Source organism: Phalacrocorax carbo, chromosome 6 (genome assembly GCF_963921805.1).
Source record: "Phalacrocorax carbo chromosome 6, bPhaCar2.1, whole genome shotgun sequence".
NCBI classification, from domain to species: Eukaryota; Metazoa; Chordata; class Aves; order Suliformes; family Phalacrocoracidae; genus Phalacrocorax; species Phalacrocorax carbo.
Genome location: NC_087518.1, coordinates 56,188,356 through 56,205,639, shown reverse-complemented (window position 1 = coordinate 56,205,639; position 17,284 = coordinate 56,188,356). Strand labels below are relative to the sequence as shown.

The window sequence follows — 17,284 nt, the reverse complement described above, 5'->3', positions numbered from 1 at the left end:
TATTCTTTGTGTCAAAAAAGGGGATGTTTCAGCCCTGTTAGTGTTACAAAGAAATATAATTATGGCCCATCATTAATTGCCACTTCCCACACTTGCCGTTTGGAGAATTTGTGTATGATACAGGATGATATGAGATACCTGAGAACAGAAGTGGCTTATAAGCTATTGATAAATACCCTTGATTTTTACTTGTGGATTATAGAGTGTGTCTCCTTCTTTATTTACATGTGTTTTAATCAAATGAGCTTCAATAGGCCCTGGATCCTATTATATATTATCTTTGTATTATATGGCAGCAGAGGAGTAACATCCATTATGTGGTCCTTAGGGGGATAATGTTATATAACCTTGTGGTTAAGTCCAATGGTAAAACACCAACAGCAGGAGACAGCCTCTCAACCACACTCAGCAGAACTCACAGGAAGACCTTTCAAAATCCCTTCCCATCACTTTATTCACCACCATAATCTGTAACAGTAAAGCTTTTCCTTAGTAAATTTAAAAGTACTAGCAGGAAGAGGATGGTTTTTCTCATATGCAGAAAATGGTTTTCCAGATGTGAGTCCTGATGCAAAATATTCACTTCAGTACGCTTTGGACGCAGTTTTTACTTCCAGCTTCTCACCAGCTTCTGTTTGTAACAAGTAATTTTTCTTTTCCTTGGCATGCAGAGAGAATCCAAACTTCGTAATTCACAGATAAATCCACTCCCTGCTATTCAGTATTGGCTCTGGTGGCATATGTGATGATTCCAGGACATTTCTGGAATTAAACATGCTACACACAGCAAAAAAAAATAATTTGAAAAACAAAAGACAAAGTACAAGAGCAAAGTACAAATGCTACTGGCTGCTGTGACAGGTTTTGAGATGGAGCCCAAAAGATGATATGGAATAAGGCATCTGTCCTTCGGTTTTTCAAATTACAGAATATGATGTATACATTTACGGCCACAGTTGAAATATATGACACTGGCTTTTTTAGCAGTGGGGAATCCCTTACAGTGTTCTAGTTCTCCAAAATAAAACTAGTGCATTTCCTGAATAAGCCGTCAAAAGAAGAAATTTTGCAATAATAAATCCTGTAAATGTTGAGTTCATAGCAAAATATGACATGAAACACATGTGCATGTCTTCTATTGATACCAAAGGGTTGCACCAATGTTTTTCTTCTGTTTCCTTCCATTTTCTTACTTTTCCTGGTATCACGCATCTTCTGTCTTTAACTAATACATCTGTCACTGCTGCCTGAGGTGCCAAAATAGTTACTGCTTTTCTGTAGAGGCTTTTCCAGGTCAAGTACTACTTAGTATCTGCGTAGAAAAAAACAGATGGCAACTGTGCACAAGCAGGGAAGTTTCAACAGCAGGAGATTGGACCGCGATGCTTGGTTATTCAGTCTAGTAAGATGGGATATGTGCTGAAATACAGCTTTGTCAATAGACTAGAAGCCATGTTGTCCCACATTTCTTAGGTCACATGAAGATACTGACTCTTTAGAGCACATTTCTGCTGAAGTATTTCTAGATGTTCGTCTAGCGTGAAAACTGAATAGACTAAACTTATAAAATGTTCGCTTGTGCTCATCAGCTTAAAATGACGCACATTTTAATACTAGATCAGGAATGTGCCTAAGACCAAACTCCAGACACTACTCCTTAACAGAGTCCTACAACAGAAACACTTTCTCTGGCCACCGCATGCTCCCTGACTGGGGAAAGGCGGGCAGGTTTGGGTGGTGCTGCTTGGCTCAGCCGAGCCCAAAGCTGTGACCAGGACCCAGCAGCTGTCCTTTGCAAGATTAACTGCAGGACCATGAGGGCCAATTGGAGAGGGGTTGGTTAAGATAGTGAGAAGTAAGGGACAGCAGGCAGAGCAGACTTACACTGCTGATGCAAAATCTTTTGGAAGTTGTGCCAGAGGAAACAGCCGCTTCAGCTACTGAGAAAATTGCGCCTACAAATGGGGGGAGGAAAATATCACTTTGCCGACGTGTGCAACTGGATTTTGTATGCTTAGATCAGATTCTGTCCAGTGATGGATAGCAAATACTTTCTTCAAGCATCTCATAGAAATGACCTGTCTGTGTTAGTGTCGGGGATGATTTAGGAAAATGATTAATTGCTCAACTTTCATGGCACAAAATTGAACTCACGTGAATTTAAAACAGTTGCTTGTCAGGATTACTGTTTGGTAGTGATAGTGTTTACCCAGATGGGGCTGCACTGAATAACTACAGGCAAGTTAATTCAATTTCTTCTTGCCAGGTCCATTACAGAAATTCAGCCCTTGGCCCATACACTTCTGAATTAGAAATCACTGGCTTTTATAGATATATTGAGACAGAGTACAAGGGTGGAACTGCCAGCTGCAGGAAGTACAACTGATGTCAAAAGGACAAACTAAAATAAGCAGAGTTCATGAACACAAATCCTGGAAAAATAATCTTCAAAGACCTGGAAAAGTTGTATGTCAGCAAGTTTGCCCAGTTGCAAACAGTTTTTGAAACAGCAGAAGAGAAACTAAGCTGAAAAGAGAAGTGCTTCTCCCCCTGATGCCTAGATGCCTACCCCTCCACCCCTACCCCCCCCCCCCCCAAAAAAAAAAAAAAAGAGCTAAAAAGAATAGAAAGTTACAGTCCAGCAAAGAAAAAAACCTTTATATTCAGGCTGTCAGTGGCAGAAAATGGTCAGCCTGTGAGAGTCTGTGGGAAGGCAAGAAAACTCTGCAGTCAGGCCATGTGCCTAGGAGTTGAGTTACGTCTGAGAATTCCCGTAAAGCAATTACCGTATCTCCTGCAGAGGTAAAATTTAGCTGTATTAGGCACCAGGGATACTTAATTGATGGAGAATGGAAACTGCAATTCCTTTTGCTTGAAAGAAAGATTAAATGGGTTTTACCTGATGGTTTCAGGATGCTCAACAGAAGTTGTTCTTTAAACTACCATGAAAAGTCTGGGCTTTGGGGATATGCAAAAGAGAGTTGTAAGCCATAGGCCAAAAGCAAAGTCAATTGAGGAAAAGCAGTTTTCTTCAAAGACTGGTGAATGTACTGGGGCATTGCCAGGGGCTGCAGAAGGAGGAACTAGTTCACCTGCTTTCAGAAACCCACTGGATACAGATTATTTTAAGTTCTATGAAGATCTTATAGTGAATGGTAGTAACGATGCTCTGTGTCTATGTTGTACTTCTTGTTTTGACCCTAGATGAACTGATATACTATCATTGCTGCTAGGTCTTTCTCTCAAGAAGAGTGGAGAAACAGGTTACAATACCTGGAGGTTAGCTTTTTCCAAGCTGTTGCTTATTTTTCTTGAAGGACTTCTTGCTAGTAGTGCCTTCATCAGCTACTTTCAGCTGCCATGCTACCCCACAGAATACCCACAGCCCCACACCCAGTTTTGCAAGTTAGAGCTAACACCGTCAGTCAGTCAACACTCCCTATACCATTGAGAACAGCCAAAGAGAAGGATAATCTGTTCTATGTAAGATCTGTTACCCAAGGAAAAAAGCCACTAGTTAGATGCATAAATGTAAATAACTATCCCAATTCAGTTTAGCCAAGATAAGACTGACTACCTTCAAAAAAATATTTTTTTTTCCTTTGCCCAGATTACAAAAAGCTACGAGTGTGGACTTGACAATCAAAACCAAGAACTTCTATAAATGTCATTATTTTGATTGTCACTTGAAAATTAAAAATACTTTAGATTCGGATGGAGTTTGTCTCACCCACTTCACGCCATCTCCAAGCTGCTTATGGCAAGTAGACTGTGTAAAATGGAGTATGCTTCCCAGTGAGTGAACCGTGTCCTGACTGCCACTGTAGTACTGACCTCAGGCTGCCTTTCTCTCATAGTCATTTAAAAGGTTTATGTACAAATGGAACCCTTGCAGATTCAGCAGAACATCAGAAAAGCGTACCAGTGCTCCGTTCTTTCCCTGACCAAGACAGGTATTTAGCCTTTCCAGGGAGCCAGGTGCTACCTGCATGGTAGTTATTTTGTAACTGTGGTGGTGTTTTCCCACCACCTGATCTATAGCTTTATATCTATACTTATTTGCATGCCCACGTAATTTTGCAGCACTAAAATATGAGAAAAATGTTTAAGGCTATTTTAGCAATAATCAAGGACAAGTTGTTCCAGCATGCGTTAAACTTAGTAATGGTGTTGGGTTTCAGTACACATCCAGTCTTTTCACTGTTTGTCCCTTTTACTGTCTGTCTGAATTTAACTGATGTATTTCATGTACTCTAGTGGTCTGGGAAGCAAAAATATAGAGGAATAGTATGTGCACATGGCATCTGCGATTTGGCTTCCAAGGTTTTGGCAGCGGGCGCATCCTGCTGCCACTTTGCAAGCTAGCTTCCTTTAAATCCAAGTGTTTCTTTGCATAATGCTGTCAAACAGAACTACCCTACCTTACAGTAGTGTTACTGGAAGCAAAATTCAGCCCATTTAATTCTTTCCTAAAAGTGCTATAGATTAAGCAATGCTGCTGGCACATTTTTGCCTTTCAAATATTCAGGTAGTTGCAGTTTTGAGTTCTTTAAAAAAAGTTTGAGTGGAACGTCAGCTGTGAGGTGCAAATATGGTACATCTCTGCTTTCTCTCGCCTCCTCCGCTGGCAGGAACAAAGCATTGATTTTCACTCAGATTATCACCTCTGGTTAACTGCTAAGTAATTGTCTCAACAGACAGAAAATGTCAACGATCTTGGTGTCAAAAAGAAGAAAATAGCATCTCCCTTTCAAATATCATGCTTCCCAAGATAATCCTGGGTAAAGAAGCTACAGATCTTACGGTCGCTTTGTAACGTTTTTAGTACTGTGGTTGTGAGGTAGGAAATAATTTCTGAAGTGTAGAGATGGAACCACCAGCTTGAATAAAAAAAGAGGACCACACAACCCAAAGCCAGGATATCCTTGTGGCATGCATACAGCAGTTTGCACAGCTGTCAGCCAGGACCTCCTTGGAAGCCAAAGTCTGACACGAAGCTGTTTTCTGGTTTAATCTTGCATTTTGATAATTCAAACTGAGGTGCCATTAGAGGGCAAATGTAGTATTAGTCACTAAGGGATTCAAAAGTAACTAATTCAGTAATTGAACTAGTGGTTACTGTAAATAAACTGGCATCAGTTTACTTTATATTCTTTATTTAGCTTTTCAAATAACCCAAATTACTATCGTTTCTTCTTTCTCTGAGAAAATACTTCCTCCAAAATTGATCCTGTTTCTCAGTGATCTAGAGACAGGGCTTTCTTTAAAACTTCAGGTTACTCCTACCTCCAGTGCAGGATTACCAAGAGCTGCTCCATTCAGTTCATACCTGGTACTGGTACAGTAGTAAGCAAATGTTCTACACAAAGGCTCTATTGAAAGTCTTTGGTTTCAAAAGCCTGTCTGTGGTTGAGCAATATACTGGTTTTGCTCAGCTCAAAAATAGTCACACAAAAGCACCGATGTGATACAAATTCACCCAGAAATCTATGACTAGCCAGGGGGTTTTATTCCAAAGCAGGTATCAACCATCCATGAGGCCTCCTTTCTCGCAGATCAGCTACCTTTTGTTCTGCAGATGATATGAATCCCAAATAGCAGCCAGCGTAAACCCTGCATCATGTTTCCTTCCTAAATTTTGTCCAGGCCCGATCTGGGTCACATCTGGTAGAAGCATGCATGCACAGATCCAGTATTGGTGCCTATGATACCAGGGCCCAGATGGATTGGTTTAAAAAATATTCATACGTACCATTATGTCTGGCTAGCAAAACTGAGGTTAGATTAATTTATAATGTTATGAGTTGTAGAGGTATTTTTCTATCTGTCAGCTGGGTATGAGATAGTGGCAGCTGATTGTTAGAGCATCCACTTTTCTTCCTCCTCCTGTCCCCTCACCCTTTGGTTGTCTTTTTCACATAGGTGTTTGGCTTGAATCTTCAAGGATCCTCAAGTAAATTTTCATCGGTTAAAATCAAACCTGGACGTTAGCCCATTTTGGGTTTTTTGAGTACTGTACCAAAATGTATCAAGTCCTTCACAACATATGAAGCTGGTGGTGTTTTAAAGAAAAGTTTAAGTGGGAATCTTCAGGAGCAGGCAGAGATTATGATATTGCTGAATGCTGGATCTGGAATGAGTGATTCAGTGAAGACTCAGGAAAATTGTAATGAAAATTAACTGTAAATACCAAAAAATATTAATAACATGTTAATGTGACAAGATGATATTTTAAAATTACTTTTGTCATCTCATTAAATGATGTTGAATAAAAATGTTTTAAAATGCTGAATTCTAAGTAACACTGGATTGGAAAACTTTCAGTTAACACCAGAATGTGTTAGCGTACGGCCTGACAGGTCACTGCTCCCACAGGAAAGTTTGGAACCAGCTGAATATTCATTTCTCCCTACCAAGCTTTTTAATGGATTACTCCATACTTGGGTTTGCATTAAGTATACAATGTGTTTTCTATTATTCAACTACAGTCCGGTTTCTAACACAGAGCATATGCCCTGGCAAGATGGTTTTGTCTCTCTCAGGCATGTGTAAGTTGTGAGATCTAGCCTCTGCTTAATTTTCCACAAAAACGTTCCCGTCAAGGTGGTTTCTAAAATAATATTATTGTCACTGGAGATTTTTACACAAATCCTTGTAAATGAAAGTTTATGACATTTTTTTAATAAGGTTTAAAACAATGGGGGTTTTTTTACCATTTCAGGGGTTTTTGCTTTACTTTTCTCTTGTCTAATACATTTAGTTTGATTCTTGGAATCCACTACTACTCCCCAAAGGACTGAAGGGATCCTGGAAGACACTGACTCAACAGTCCTGCTTTGGAGTGTATTAATCCACTCTCCATTCTCCTTTGTAAGACGGAGAGGGAGTTGAAACCTCAATCCAGGCCTAGTGCCTGGCCTCTATATTAAAGCAATCCAACTCTGGGATTTAAGCAGCTGTGTGATCTTTAAGAAAGTCTAATGTGTTGATGGAATAAGATGTTTTGCTCTGCACTCTCTCTTCACTGTATGCTACTAATTGTTTTAAGAACAAAAATTATATTCTTAAGTAAGCTCCACCCCACCCCACCCCCCTTGCTTCTTGCACGTACCTGCCTTAGCTTTATCTCACACCTGCCCTCTGTTTTGGATGGATGAGTGGAAGAGGATTTAGTTAACCTGTCACGAACTTCTTTCCCTTTCATTCCTCTTGACATCCCTATTGCCTTTACCATTTCACTGGCTTCAGTTCTTGTCGTCTTTGCTATTGTTTTGCTTTCCATACATATCCACTTCCACTCATGCAGAGGGGTTTTCCATCTTTTATATCAATAGAAATCCACTTTCTTCTTTTAGCATTTTTACTGGAAATTTTCTTTACCTAACTACTTTCTTCTGAGGAACAGCCAGTTCCTAGGAAACTTGCTACTTAATCGCCAACTCTTGTCCTCGCTCTGGAAGGTATATTAGGCTAGACCTAATGTGCTGGGTAACACAACAGCACATTCACAATCACTGCTTCCTAGTCATTCCCTCTCTTTCAGACCAGGGCGACTGAGTCAGAAAGACAATACTTTTGAACGGAAAAGGGGATGTGATCAGGAGCTGTATAGTAAATGCTTCGCTGCTGGTGCAAGGCACAGCTACCCATCTTTCTAATCAGCGTCTTCAGCCCTGTGAACAGTGTGGCATTGGCTGGGAGATCAGGAGTGTCTCTGTGGAAAGATAATAGGTCTGAGTTACAGCTTGGCTCTGATTATGTCTTCTGTCCTTTCTGGAATGAGAGAATCAAAGTCATTAGCCTTTTGAAACTGTACCTCCACACCCCTTATCTTGATGAGCAAGAGTTACAGGGTCATTCATTGTCTCACAGATTTCTGCCTGATGCTGAGGCCCACTGTTGGCCATGGCTGGTACCAGTGGTAGCTCTTGTCCTCAGAGTTCATCACAAAAGTCCCTCATTCCTGCCAGTGACGTCTGGGCATTGCCTTAGTGCCAGTATCACCAGGATGAATCTTTGGCTGCCGCCAAGAGATGTCTCAGTTCTGACATATAATACAAAAGTTCTCTCATGTAATACATCAGTCCAGCAGCCACAGAGATGCCTGTTTATGTCTTTATACCCTTCCAGAAAGTAGTTTGTGCCAGTATTGTCAGCCTTAAAGGCAGCTGTATCAATGGCTTATTGCAATATATTTAAACTATGAGATTTCTAGAGGAGCTAGCAGTCCAACAACGTAAGAAGCCATCATAAAGCCTTTGTTACTTTGCATCTGTTACGTTAAAGTACTTGAGGCTGAACTCTATTGAAATTATACAGGTAAAAGCTAAAAAAAAATACTTTTCTTTCAAAGGCTGAGATCTCAGACTGGAGTGTTGTCTTTTTGCTACGACATTATTTCTATGGAATAAACTACTACTGAGCTTTGAAAGGAATACGAGCTGTCTAGTGAGCTCAGAAGTAACGCTTTTAAAAAAAAATCTCACTTAAGTGCCAGTGTAGTGCTACTTAAGCTAGTACACTCCTACGTGTGTGGAGGTGATAATGCCAATGTGTGAAGTGCCATTTTATTTGCACTTTTAAAAGTGCAAATAATTTTTGCTTTTTAAAGTGTTACAGGTGTGGTACAGTTTTGTATTATGTCACTAGGAGCTTCCACATTTCTGCCGTCTTTTATGAGCAGTCAGGCAATGTACTCTGAGCACTTATTGCTTTTTCTTTAAGCTCACTGTTTCATACTTCTCTCAGCTGGGGCTTTGCTCTATAGGTTTTTTTTGTTTTGTTTTATAATAAAGGGGGTATTACGAGCACTCGGGAATAAGCTTTTTAAAAGTACTTCCTCTCATGTTTCCTATTCCATATGGTGGTGCTTGTTCTATCCAGTGGAAATTTGTGGGAGAGCCTCCAGAGAGAGTTATTTCATTTTTAAAAGGACTGAAAGGCTCTGATTCCCTGACTTCAAAGGCATTTGGGGCTACAACACTTAAAGGGAAAATTCTGACAGCACCTGAGCCAATATAATTTTTGTTTTGACTGGCTTTTACTTTGTTCCACTGAATTTATTCCCCTTGCAGTTTGTGGTCAGACTGAAGCGCTAGCAGAGCAATTATCACTTTTAATTTTATGTTTGTAAAGCTTCTAGCTCTGCAAGACTGAGCTTAGTGGCAGACCTTAGGTGGTAGCACGGTATGATAATTAAATTCATGTAATTTCTTTTCAAGCAGTAGCCGTTTACTGTTGGCGTGTCTAAATGCAGCGATCCTCATGCACGGATTGTAAGCCAGGTTAGCTTGTACTGCCATCACTTCCCCGCAGGAGCACTTACACCAATAGACCAGTGGTTCTCTGGGATGAAGAAATGTGCCGTGCTCTGCTGCTGGGTTGCTGGGGCAGTGCCAACCATGAGCTAGTATGGACATCATTCTAATAAAAGTCTGTTTACTTTTTCTACAGGGATCAGCTGGCTTACCTGGAGAAGCCGGGCCATCTGGAAGCCTTGGTGAAAAGGTATAATAATGTATCTGACTACTCAGCAGCAAAAATCAGCTTTGAAAACTGTTGGGGTGATAAAGTATTGGTGAGAGATTGTTTACTGACAAAGCTAAGAGTCATGTAGCTATTTCAGAACACTGGGACGTAATAAATGCTTTATTTGAGGTATGTGTCTGATATCTTTGATTTTACTTGGCAATTAATTTAGAGCTGATAGATTTGATATCTCGTTCATATTATGGTACTTTGCTGTCTGCTGCTATTGATTCACAGAAACTGGTATAAATTATACTCGTTTTATACAGTAGTCACTGATTTTGCACTGCTACATAATGAAGACAAAAGTGGAAAGGTAAAATTTGGCTGTATGCATTAACTGAGTAAAGAAGGCAACATCGTTAGTTTTGTCTGCCATGCAGTAACAGTTGTGTTTATGAAAGCAGAGTTTGGCAGGCTTAATGTGACTAGAACAGTATAAATAGTTTAAGCATATTTGACATGGTTTTATTTAGGTGAAGTATTTTAAATCTGAAAAACAGGAAACTCTTACTGGACTGCATGTCAGCTTCAATTATAATAAAAGCATAATTGTCAGAACAATCCAGCACCATTTGTATTTCTTCCCTGCAGGGCTGAATTATTTCACCTAGACTGGTGGCTGCTATTTAGATATTTTATTGAGAAAGTCTTAGTAATGTTTAGAACTTCCATGAAAATCTGATTATAATTTATATAACCTATGAAAGAAAATGCATCAGAGGAAAGCACTGCTTGTTAAAACTAAAATTTGGATGTCTCATGGTTTTAATCGTAATATCTTAGAATTCAGTGTCAAAGGATTCTTGTTCTTTATAATTGCACTTGACCCAACAAAGATTACCTTGGGATACTGCTGCTAGTTTAACTAGGAGGAAAAAGGCAATAATTAATCTATCAGCAAATGGAGGCAAGCTGCTTCGTGGTGCAATAAATGTTGTAATTTCTATGCTGTTTCTGTTGAATTTATTATCTTTCTCTTCTACAGATTAAACATTACAATGTAAACATGCTATGTGGATTTAAGTTACAAATATACTTCCAGCATACTTATTTTAAAGAAATGTGTCTTTAACAGTATGCAACATAAAATATAGCATTATCACTGTGTCACGTGCACTGTCTGCAATACAAGTGTAATGTTTGTATGGGGATAATCTGCAACCAAGCCTGATGTTTGGGCTGGATATTATACAAATAAAAGGTGAGAAACTATGTAAGACAAGAAAGAGACCCTTCCTACTTGCCCTACGAAGGAGAGGGGAACCACGTTATCTTTTTTGCTTACTTGTGGTGAATTTTATGGATTAAAGAACATAACTATAAATGTGATGCACCCAACAGAGAGAAGAGGGATCTGCTAGCTGCGGTTCACAGGCTGATGTACCAGCCTTCTAGGAAAAGGGAAGACAGAGAAATTCAGGTTTATCATCTTTTCAAAATATGAGTGGGCTTGTAGGAGGGAGGAGTGCAGAAATTCAACAAAAGCGGAAAAAGGCCTCTGTTTCTGAAGGACAGTGCCTGAACCAATGGTGTTACGCACTGCAAGTTGTTCCCTTTAGCAGCAAGTCTCTTTGTAGACTGTGGGTTACAACCCTCATGAAAGACCTCTCGGATTGCTGTGGTATCGTTATTGCAGGTTGGCCTCATTGGCCAGGCACGCCTGGCTCAATGGGCATGGCACGAGTCAGGGAAAGAGCGCTCACTGTTATTTTCTTTTTAATTTTTCGTTAAAGGGAGAGCGAGGCAGTCCAGGACCAGTAGGTCCTCCCGGAGACAAAGGTGTCATGGTAAGTCACAAATAATGTAGAATCCAGATTTATGTTACTTACAAATGCACTTTCCTTTCCAATACAGTAAAAAATTCTCACACTTCTGACTGTGCAAGCTTTCTAGAAAAGAGTAGTATTTATGACGCTTTGTTCCTGGGACGCTTCATTTAGCAGCTTTATCCCCTCTGTGGAAGCGAAGTTGCAAAGTGATCTACTGAATGAAACAGTGGAGCAGCTGCATTTTTGAAAAAATGGCTTTAAGGAGACTTATGTAAAAATTAAACACAATAAATAGATCTAATATTAGGATAAATTTATTCACTGAAAGAGTGGTCAGACATTGGAACAGGCTGCCCAGAGAGGGGGTTGAGTCACCATCCCTGGAGGTGTTAAAAAGACGTGTAGACATGGCACTTCAGAGCATGGTTTAGGAGGCCTGGGGGTGTTGGGTTGATGGTTGGACTTGATGATCCTAGAGGTCTTTTCCAACCTTAATGATTCTGTGATTCTAAATTGAAATAAGAGATAAATAAAGGAGGGAAAGTAAGCAAACCATTTCCTCTGCATAATGGCTTAACACAGATTTTTATAACAGACAGACTTGTAACCATCATCACCTCTAATTCTGCTGCGCAGCAGCACCCAGACAGCCCTGGGTGCCACACTGGTGGTAGGACTGGCTTCCTGACACCACCACTTGTCCTAAATCATGCAGCATTTCATGCAGCATTAGACAGTCTAGAGGCCACTGTCATGTTAAGTAGGTTGTTGGGGCACAGAAGTAAAAAGCTATACGCATGTGCTCATTGTCACTTCCATGTTGAAGTTCTCGAGAAGCGGTTAGGGTTTGGTTGTGTATTTGCTAGCAAGCACTGGGATGGCTGCAGAATGTATAGAGAATGCATTTTGTCTTGGCCAGTCCCACCCACACCAGGATATGTCCAATTTCTGTTCCCACTGTCGCAGCCTTGAGGTGAGGATTTTGAAATTCATTTGGAACTCAGCAGCATTTGTTTCAGTAAATCCCTGTCAGCTACCGCCTATGTGCGGGAACACTTCTTAAGTTGCTCTAATGACTATTGTGGTATAGCAAAACAAATACATGTTTTCTAAACAAAATTCTGGGAATAAATTTTGCAAGATTGAACATTTTATTACCTTACCTCCAATTTTTGAGGTAAGTAACTGGATTTATTATTGTTGCTATAATAACAATTTTGATGAAACTGTTCTGTCTTTTCTATATTTATTTCGATTCTAGGGCTACCCAGGACCTCCAGGAGGCCCTGGACCTGTGGGGCCAGAAGGATTACCTGTAGGTATAGAGTGGTGCTTTGGTTTGACATAAAATGTACTGTTTTCAAATTGTTGTTTTGGTCTGCTGAAGCTAAGAATGGTTTCTAATTTGTACTGCAGTCTATAAAACTGTCGTGAAAATTTATCCATTTGGACACAGCTTGTTCACCTGCTCTTTACCAGGGTGATCCATGAGAGACAGGAAAACTAATTTATATAACTTACACATCCATTTAAAAACCACTCTGAGACAAGTAGGGCAATAGAATTTTTAAAGAATGGTTCATAATTGCTCAGCGATTTTATTTTTAATTCATTGATGCCTAATATAATTTAGATATATTCATTATGTGCTCAGTTTCATTGTTAATCAAAAATAAATTATACTGTAATTTGTTGTGTATAATTGTGTTATAATTAGGCTACTATGGATCTTCAGTACAGACAAAACCTGAATCTTTTACCACCATTTATTAGGGTTTTTTTTTAATGTAATGTTGCTGAAAAAACAAGTATCCTTTAGCAATTCTGGGAGGTTGGACAGAAGTAATTTGTACAACAGCCACATCATTATTTCTTATTCAGAATAAAGTTACGTAGTCTCTTATTTAGATTTCTTTAGAAAATTTACACTAACACAATTAATTGAATTTGACCCATGAAAGTGGTTGATTTGTATTGGTTGCATTGACTATTGCTAATTGACTGTTACAAACTGTCAATTACAAGTGCATGAGCCTTGTAATTGTCAGAAATCTGTATATAGAAGATAATGAATAATAAGTTTATTTGGCATGTAGGGACCTTCAGGGACAAGAGGACCACCAGGGCCACAGGGACCTAAGGGAAGAAGAGTAAGTCATGTTACTGTTTCTTGCTTCTTAGAGGAGAGAGTAGCGTGTTGCTGATATGAATCTGACGTGTAACCTATGTACAGTTGCTCCTTTGAACTCTGTCTTCTGAACTTAAGCCATTTGTACTGAAATCAGAGAGATGATACTCGTAATTCCATGTAGGAAACTATACGAATCTTCACTTCTTTTCACACTACAGTTAAATGGGGTTTTGCCATTGATTTCAGCTGAGAGTAGGACCAGAACCAGAATGACCATTGGCCTTATTTTCTGTATATATACACATGCAAATGTTGACATTTATAACTGCCATTGGACTTTTCAATGTTTTAAGGACTATTTATCTATATGTCATTTATGTCTTTGGAAAGACAATCAAAATCACCCAAACATGGTTATGAGAGAGGAAGAAGCAAAGTCAGGAGACAGTGTATGCTAGAATCTCAGTCCTCTGATTAGATTCTCCTTTCCTTTTCATGTGTTTTTTAATCAGGGAAATGGGAACCATTTTTTCACTGTTTACAAAACGCTAATCCAAAGCGCACATAAGCAAAGAGGGAGTCTGTCCACATCAATTTGTATCAGCATTTGGTCACAATGCATAAAATCAGTATCGGTGAAAGTATTGCAGTTACCAGGGGATGGTCAGCTGCATGGGTTTCATAACCACTTTCCTTCATAAACCCCTCCAGTCACTTGCACTTTCTGTCTGGAGTTTTTAAGTCCTGTTTTTGCAGCCTGAGCTCAGGGTGCCTGCAGGAAGCGCTTCCAGTTCATAGTGTAGATGGGTTTGGTTGCAGCATGAGCAAGCGGATGGATTTATGGAGCAGAACAGCAGTGAAGATGCACCCTTTTAACATCAGCCTCACCTAGCGGTTTGACAGCATATCCAGGCTTCCTGTGAGACTTGTACAACTCGTACCAGTGGCTGGGCCAGTGTGTCTTCACAGGTGGTGGTAGCATCGGGCGGTCCTTACCACTCATTCCTGATAAAGCCCCTGAATCCTTGTCAGTGAGAAAATTTTGTTGGTTTCTTTCTGTCATAGGAAGCAGAAACTTTTGTTGCTACAGCAAAATACAATTATAGCCTTCCTTTAACCTCCTTTGTTATAGCAATATGTATATTTTCTAAGAAAATGCATGGTAAAATTTGAAAAGGTGTAAGATCTGGAGGTTTCACTCCAGTTAAAGATGGATACTTGAGAAGCATGCATTACATTTAAAATAAGATTTTAGATTATAAAATATTGTGATTAGCAAACTTCGCAATACAAAATTTATTAACTTTATGTTCTTCTGCATTACTTTATCTCGACTGCTAAACTATTAAGTAAGAGATTGGGTAAAGAGTGAATACATTATAGAGAATAATAGAGAATACATTATAGAGAATAATAGAGAATCTGAAATCATTATATATTTGAATATTAATACAGTTAGTGGATTTGAAACCATTTTTGAGTATTCGTATTTGACATATACTATATTTTGAATATTTTGTATATTCAAAATAGCCAATGCTTAGGAACTTCACAGTACTGTACAGGATTATTCATAAGAGAGACTTCACATGTTTCAAATGAGTCTTCCTTCTTTAGTATAGTTTCCTTCTCCTTCAGAAGAAATCTGTTTTAATTTATCTCTTTGTTCCTGGTGCAGTTTGTAGGAACAATTAGTGAAATGTAGCATATGAAATGTATAATTTCTGTTAGAAGTCTGCAATAGTGGTTCTGGGTTACTCTGTATTAGAGACATTCCCAGCTGTCAGTGCCAAGTGGGTTGTTTTTTGGTTTGGGTTTTTTTGTTGTTGTTGTTTAGTTTCAGACATAAAGTATAATTTATCCCAGACTTCAGTTTCCTTAAATGGGTGAAGCAGATTTGAGTGTATATCTATGCACACTTAGTACTCCTTGTGCTTGTCTGAAGTACCTGTCAATAGGTAGCTGTTTATCTGAGTTTGGGTTTCAGGTTAAAGGAAGTTATCTCAGCAGCTTATGGAAAAGGACATACCCACCATCATCAGAGATAATCTGTATGGTCTTCTCAAAATAGTCTTCATTTTTTTCCTTACAATAGATGTGTTTTTAAAAAGCCTATTTAAATGGATGTGTTAGTAAAAATTTCTTTCTGGGGAAATAATTTGCTAATTTAGTAATAGATATGTTAATTTAATAATGAATCATCTGTAAAAAAAAAAACCAAACACAAAATCGTGTACACTAAGAAATATTCAGTATTACTTTGATTTTACATGCAGAAATAGCAAATGCTTCCCACATCTCAGAGGTCACCTGCTCATTTTCTGAATTGAATATGTCACACATAAATAATCTGTTGGTGCCCAGAAAAATGAGTTTATTGAGGCCTCTTTGTCAGGCAAAACTGAAATGCAGGTATATTTGTTTATGCAACATCTCTAACAAAATTCACAGAGAAACCTTAATGAGCTGCAGAGGGCAAGAATCCACCCCCCACTGATAAGCACAGTGAGCTGCCAAGCACTGGTGTAAGCAGGAGTGTCCAACCCCAGGCATCAGCTAGCAGAGAAGTAGCTCCTGAAGTGTTCAAAAGGTGCTTATACAAATGTGTTCAGTGGAGAGAGGCTCTAGGGGCTCCTGGGAGACCTGCATTAATAACTAAGGCAGTCTTCTGACAGCAGTGTGAATCTCTGCTTTGATGTAGAAGAGTGGAGGGAAAAGCAGCCTTTTTAGTTCACAGGGAGATTTTCAAATGTAAATCAAAATAGAAATGCAAAGCAATTGTGAGGCTGAAAAGAAGTAGCAGCTTGGCACCACTTTTTCTTCACTGGCCTGATTAAGTGAAACAAATGGGCATCTTACCTCTCTGTGATTTCAGTAGGAGTGTGTCCGAAAGTGAAATACATGCTGAAGTGTTCTGCTGGGTTGGGACACACAAGCCGGTGGCATCAGATGAGGAGTACACATATGCACTCGTTTTCACAGTAAAATGCTGATGTTTGGGCTTCATCTAAGAAGGAAAAATCCCTTGGGCCCTGTCAGTCCACCAGAGTTTCAATTTGGCTGGTGGCTTTCAGGATGCAGTGAGTTAGGCCAGCTCAAAAGGAATTTAGAGTAAATAGTCGTCTGTGAGGCTGGTACTGAACTGCTGCAGGTTGTACATTGCAATTCCTGTGGACACAGCATTCCCGTCTAAACTCCCTCTCTGATCCTTCCCTCCTGGCAAGTCCGTCTGCCAGCATCACCAGAGCTGGAGCCAGAGCCAAGCTACTGATATGAACATGAGTCCTCCCCTGCAGGCTCTCCTTCCTCCCAGCAGCATCTGCTAGATGGTGATTGTTTTTATGGGGGAAAGTCTTATTTTAATTTAGATTCTATTTTGAAGGTAGAAGATAGTTTTTATTTAAGGAGTGTCACATCTTCTGCCAACTGAGGCAGGAATCTTTGAGGGAGTCTGTCTCTATGATTTTGGCAGCACATCGTGGAGTACATTGCTTATAATTAAAGATCACTCAAAATAAATCCCAAACATCCCAAGCTCCGTGGAAGTCCCAGTTTGGAGCTGTGGTTTATGCCTTTGCCTCCATCCAGCATGACTGGGAATGCTTCATGGAAGGGGGTCTCAGAGCAGACTCAGATCTTCAGGCTCTGCAAACAAACTCGTAATGAAGCCCCTGAGAATTTTGTCAGCTCTCAAGATCAAAATATCAGACCCAAAGTGAAGTCTCCCATAAGGAAAATATCTGTGGGCCCCTGAAATCTGGGGTTTATCATCACTGGATTCAGAAAGAAAAGTGTCAGAACCCCGAGCTCTGTGTGACAGGCCTCAGAAAAATGCATACCACGGTCACATACA

General features: G+C 39.6%; 1 protein-coding gene across 2 annotated transcripts in view; it reads left to right on the top strand.

The window, feature by feature from the left end:
* Positions 1-17,284, top strand: part of COL24A1 (collagen type XXIV alpha 1 chain) — a 149,964-nt gene that overhangs the window by 84,377 nt on the left and 48,303 nt on the right. For both annotated transcript variants that reach the window (XM_064455448.1, XM_064455447.1), the window contains exons 25-28: positions 9,454-9,507; positions 11,265-11,318; positions 12,562-12,615; positions 13,397-13,450. In XM_064455448.1, the coding sequence (XP_064311518.1) occupies positions 9,454-9,507; positions 11,265-11,318; positions 12,562-12,615; positions 13,397-13,450 (216 nt within the window). The remainder of the gene's footprint in view (positions 1-9,453; positions 9,508-11,264; positions 11,319-12,561; positions 12,616-13,396; positions 13,451-17,284) is intronic.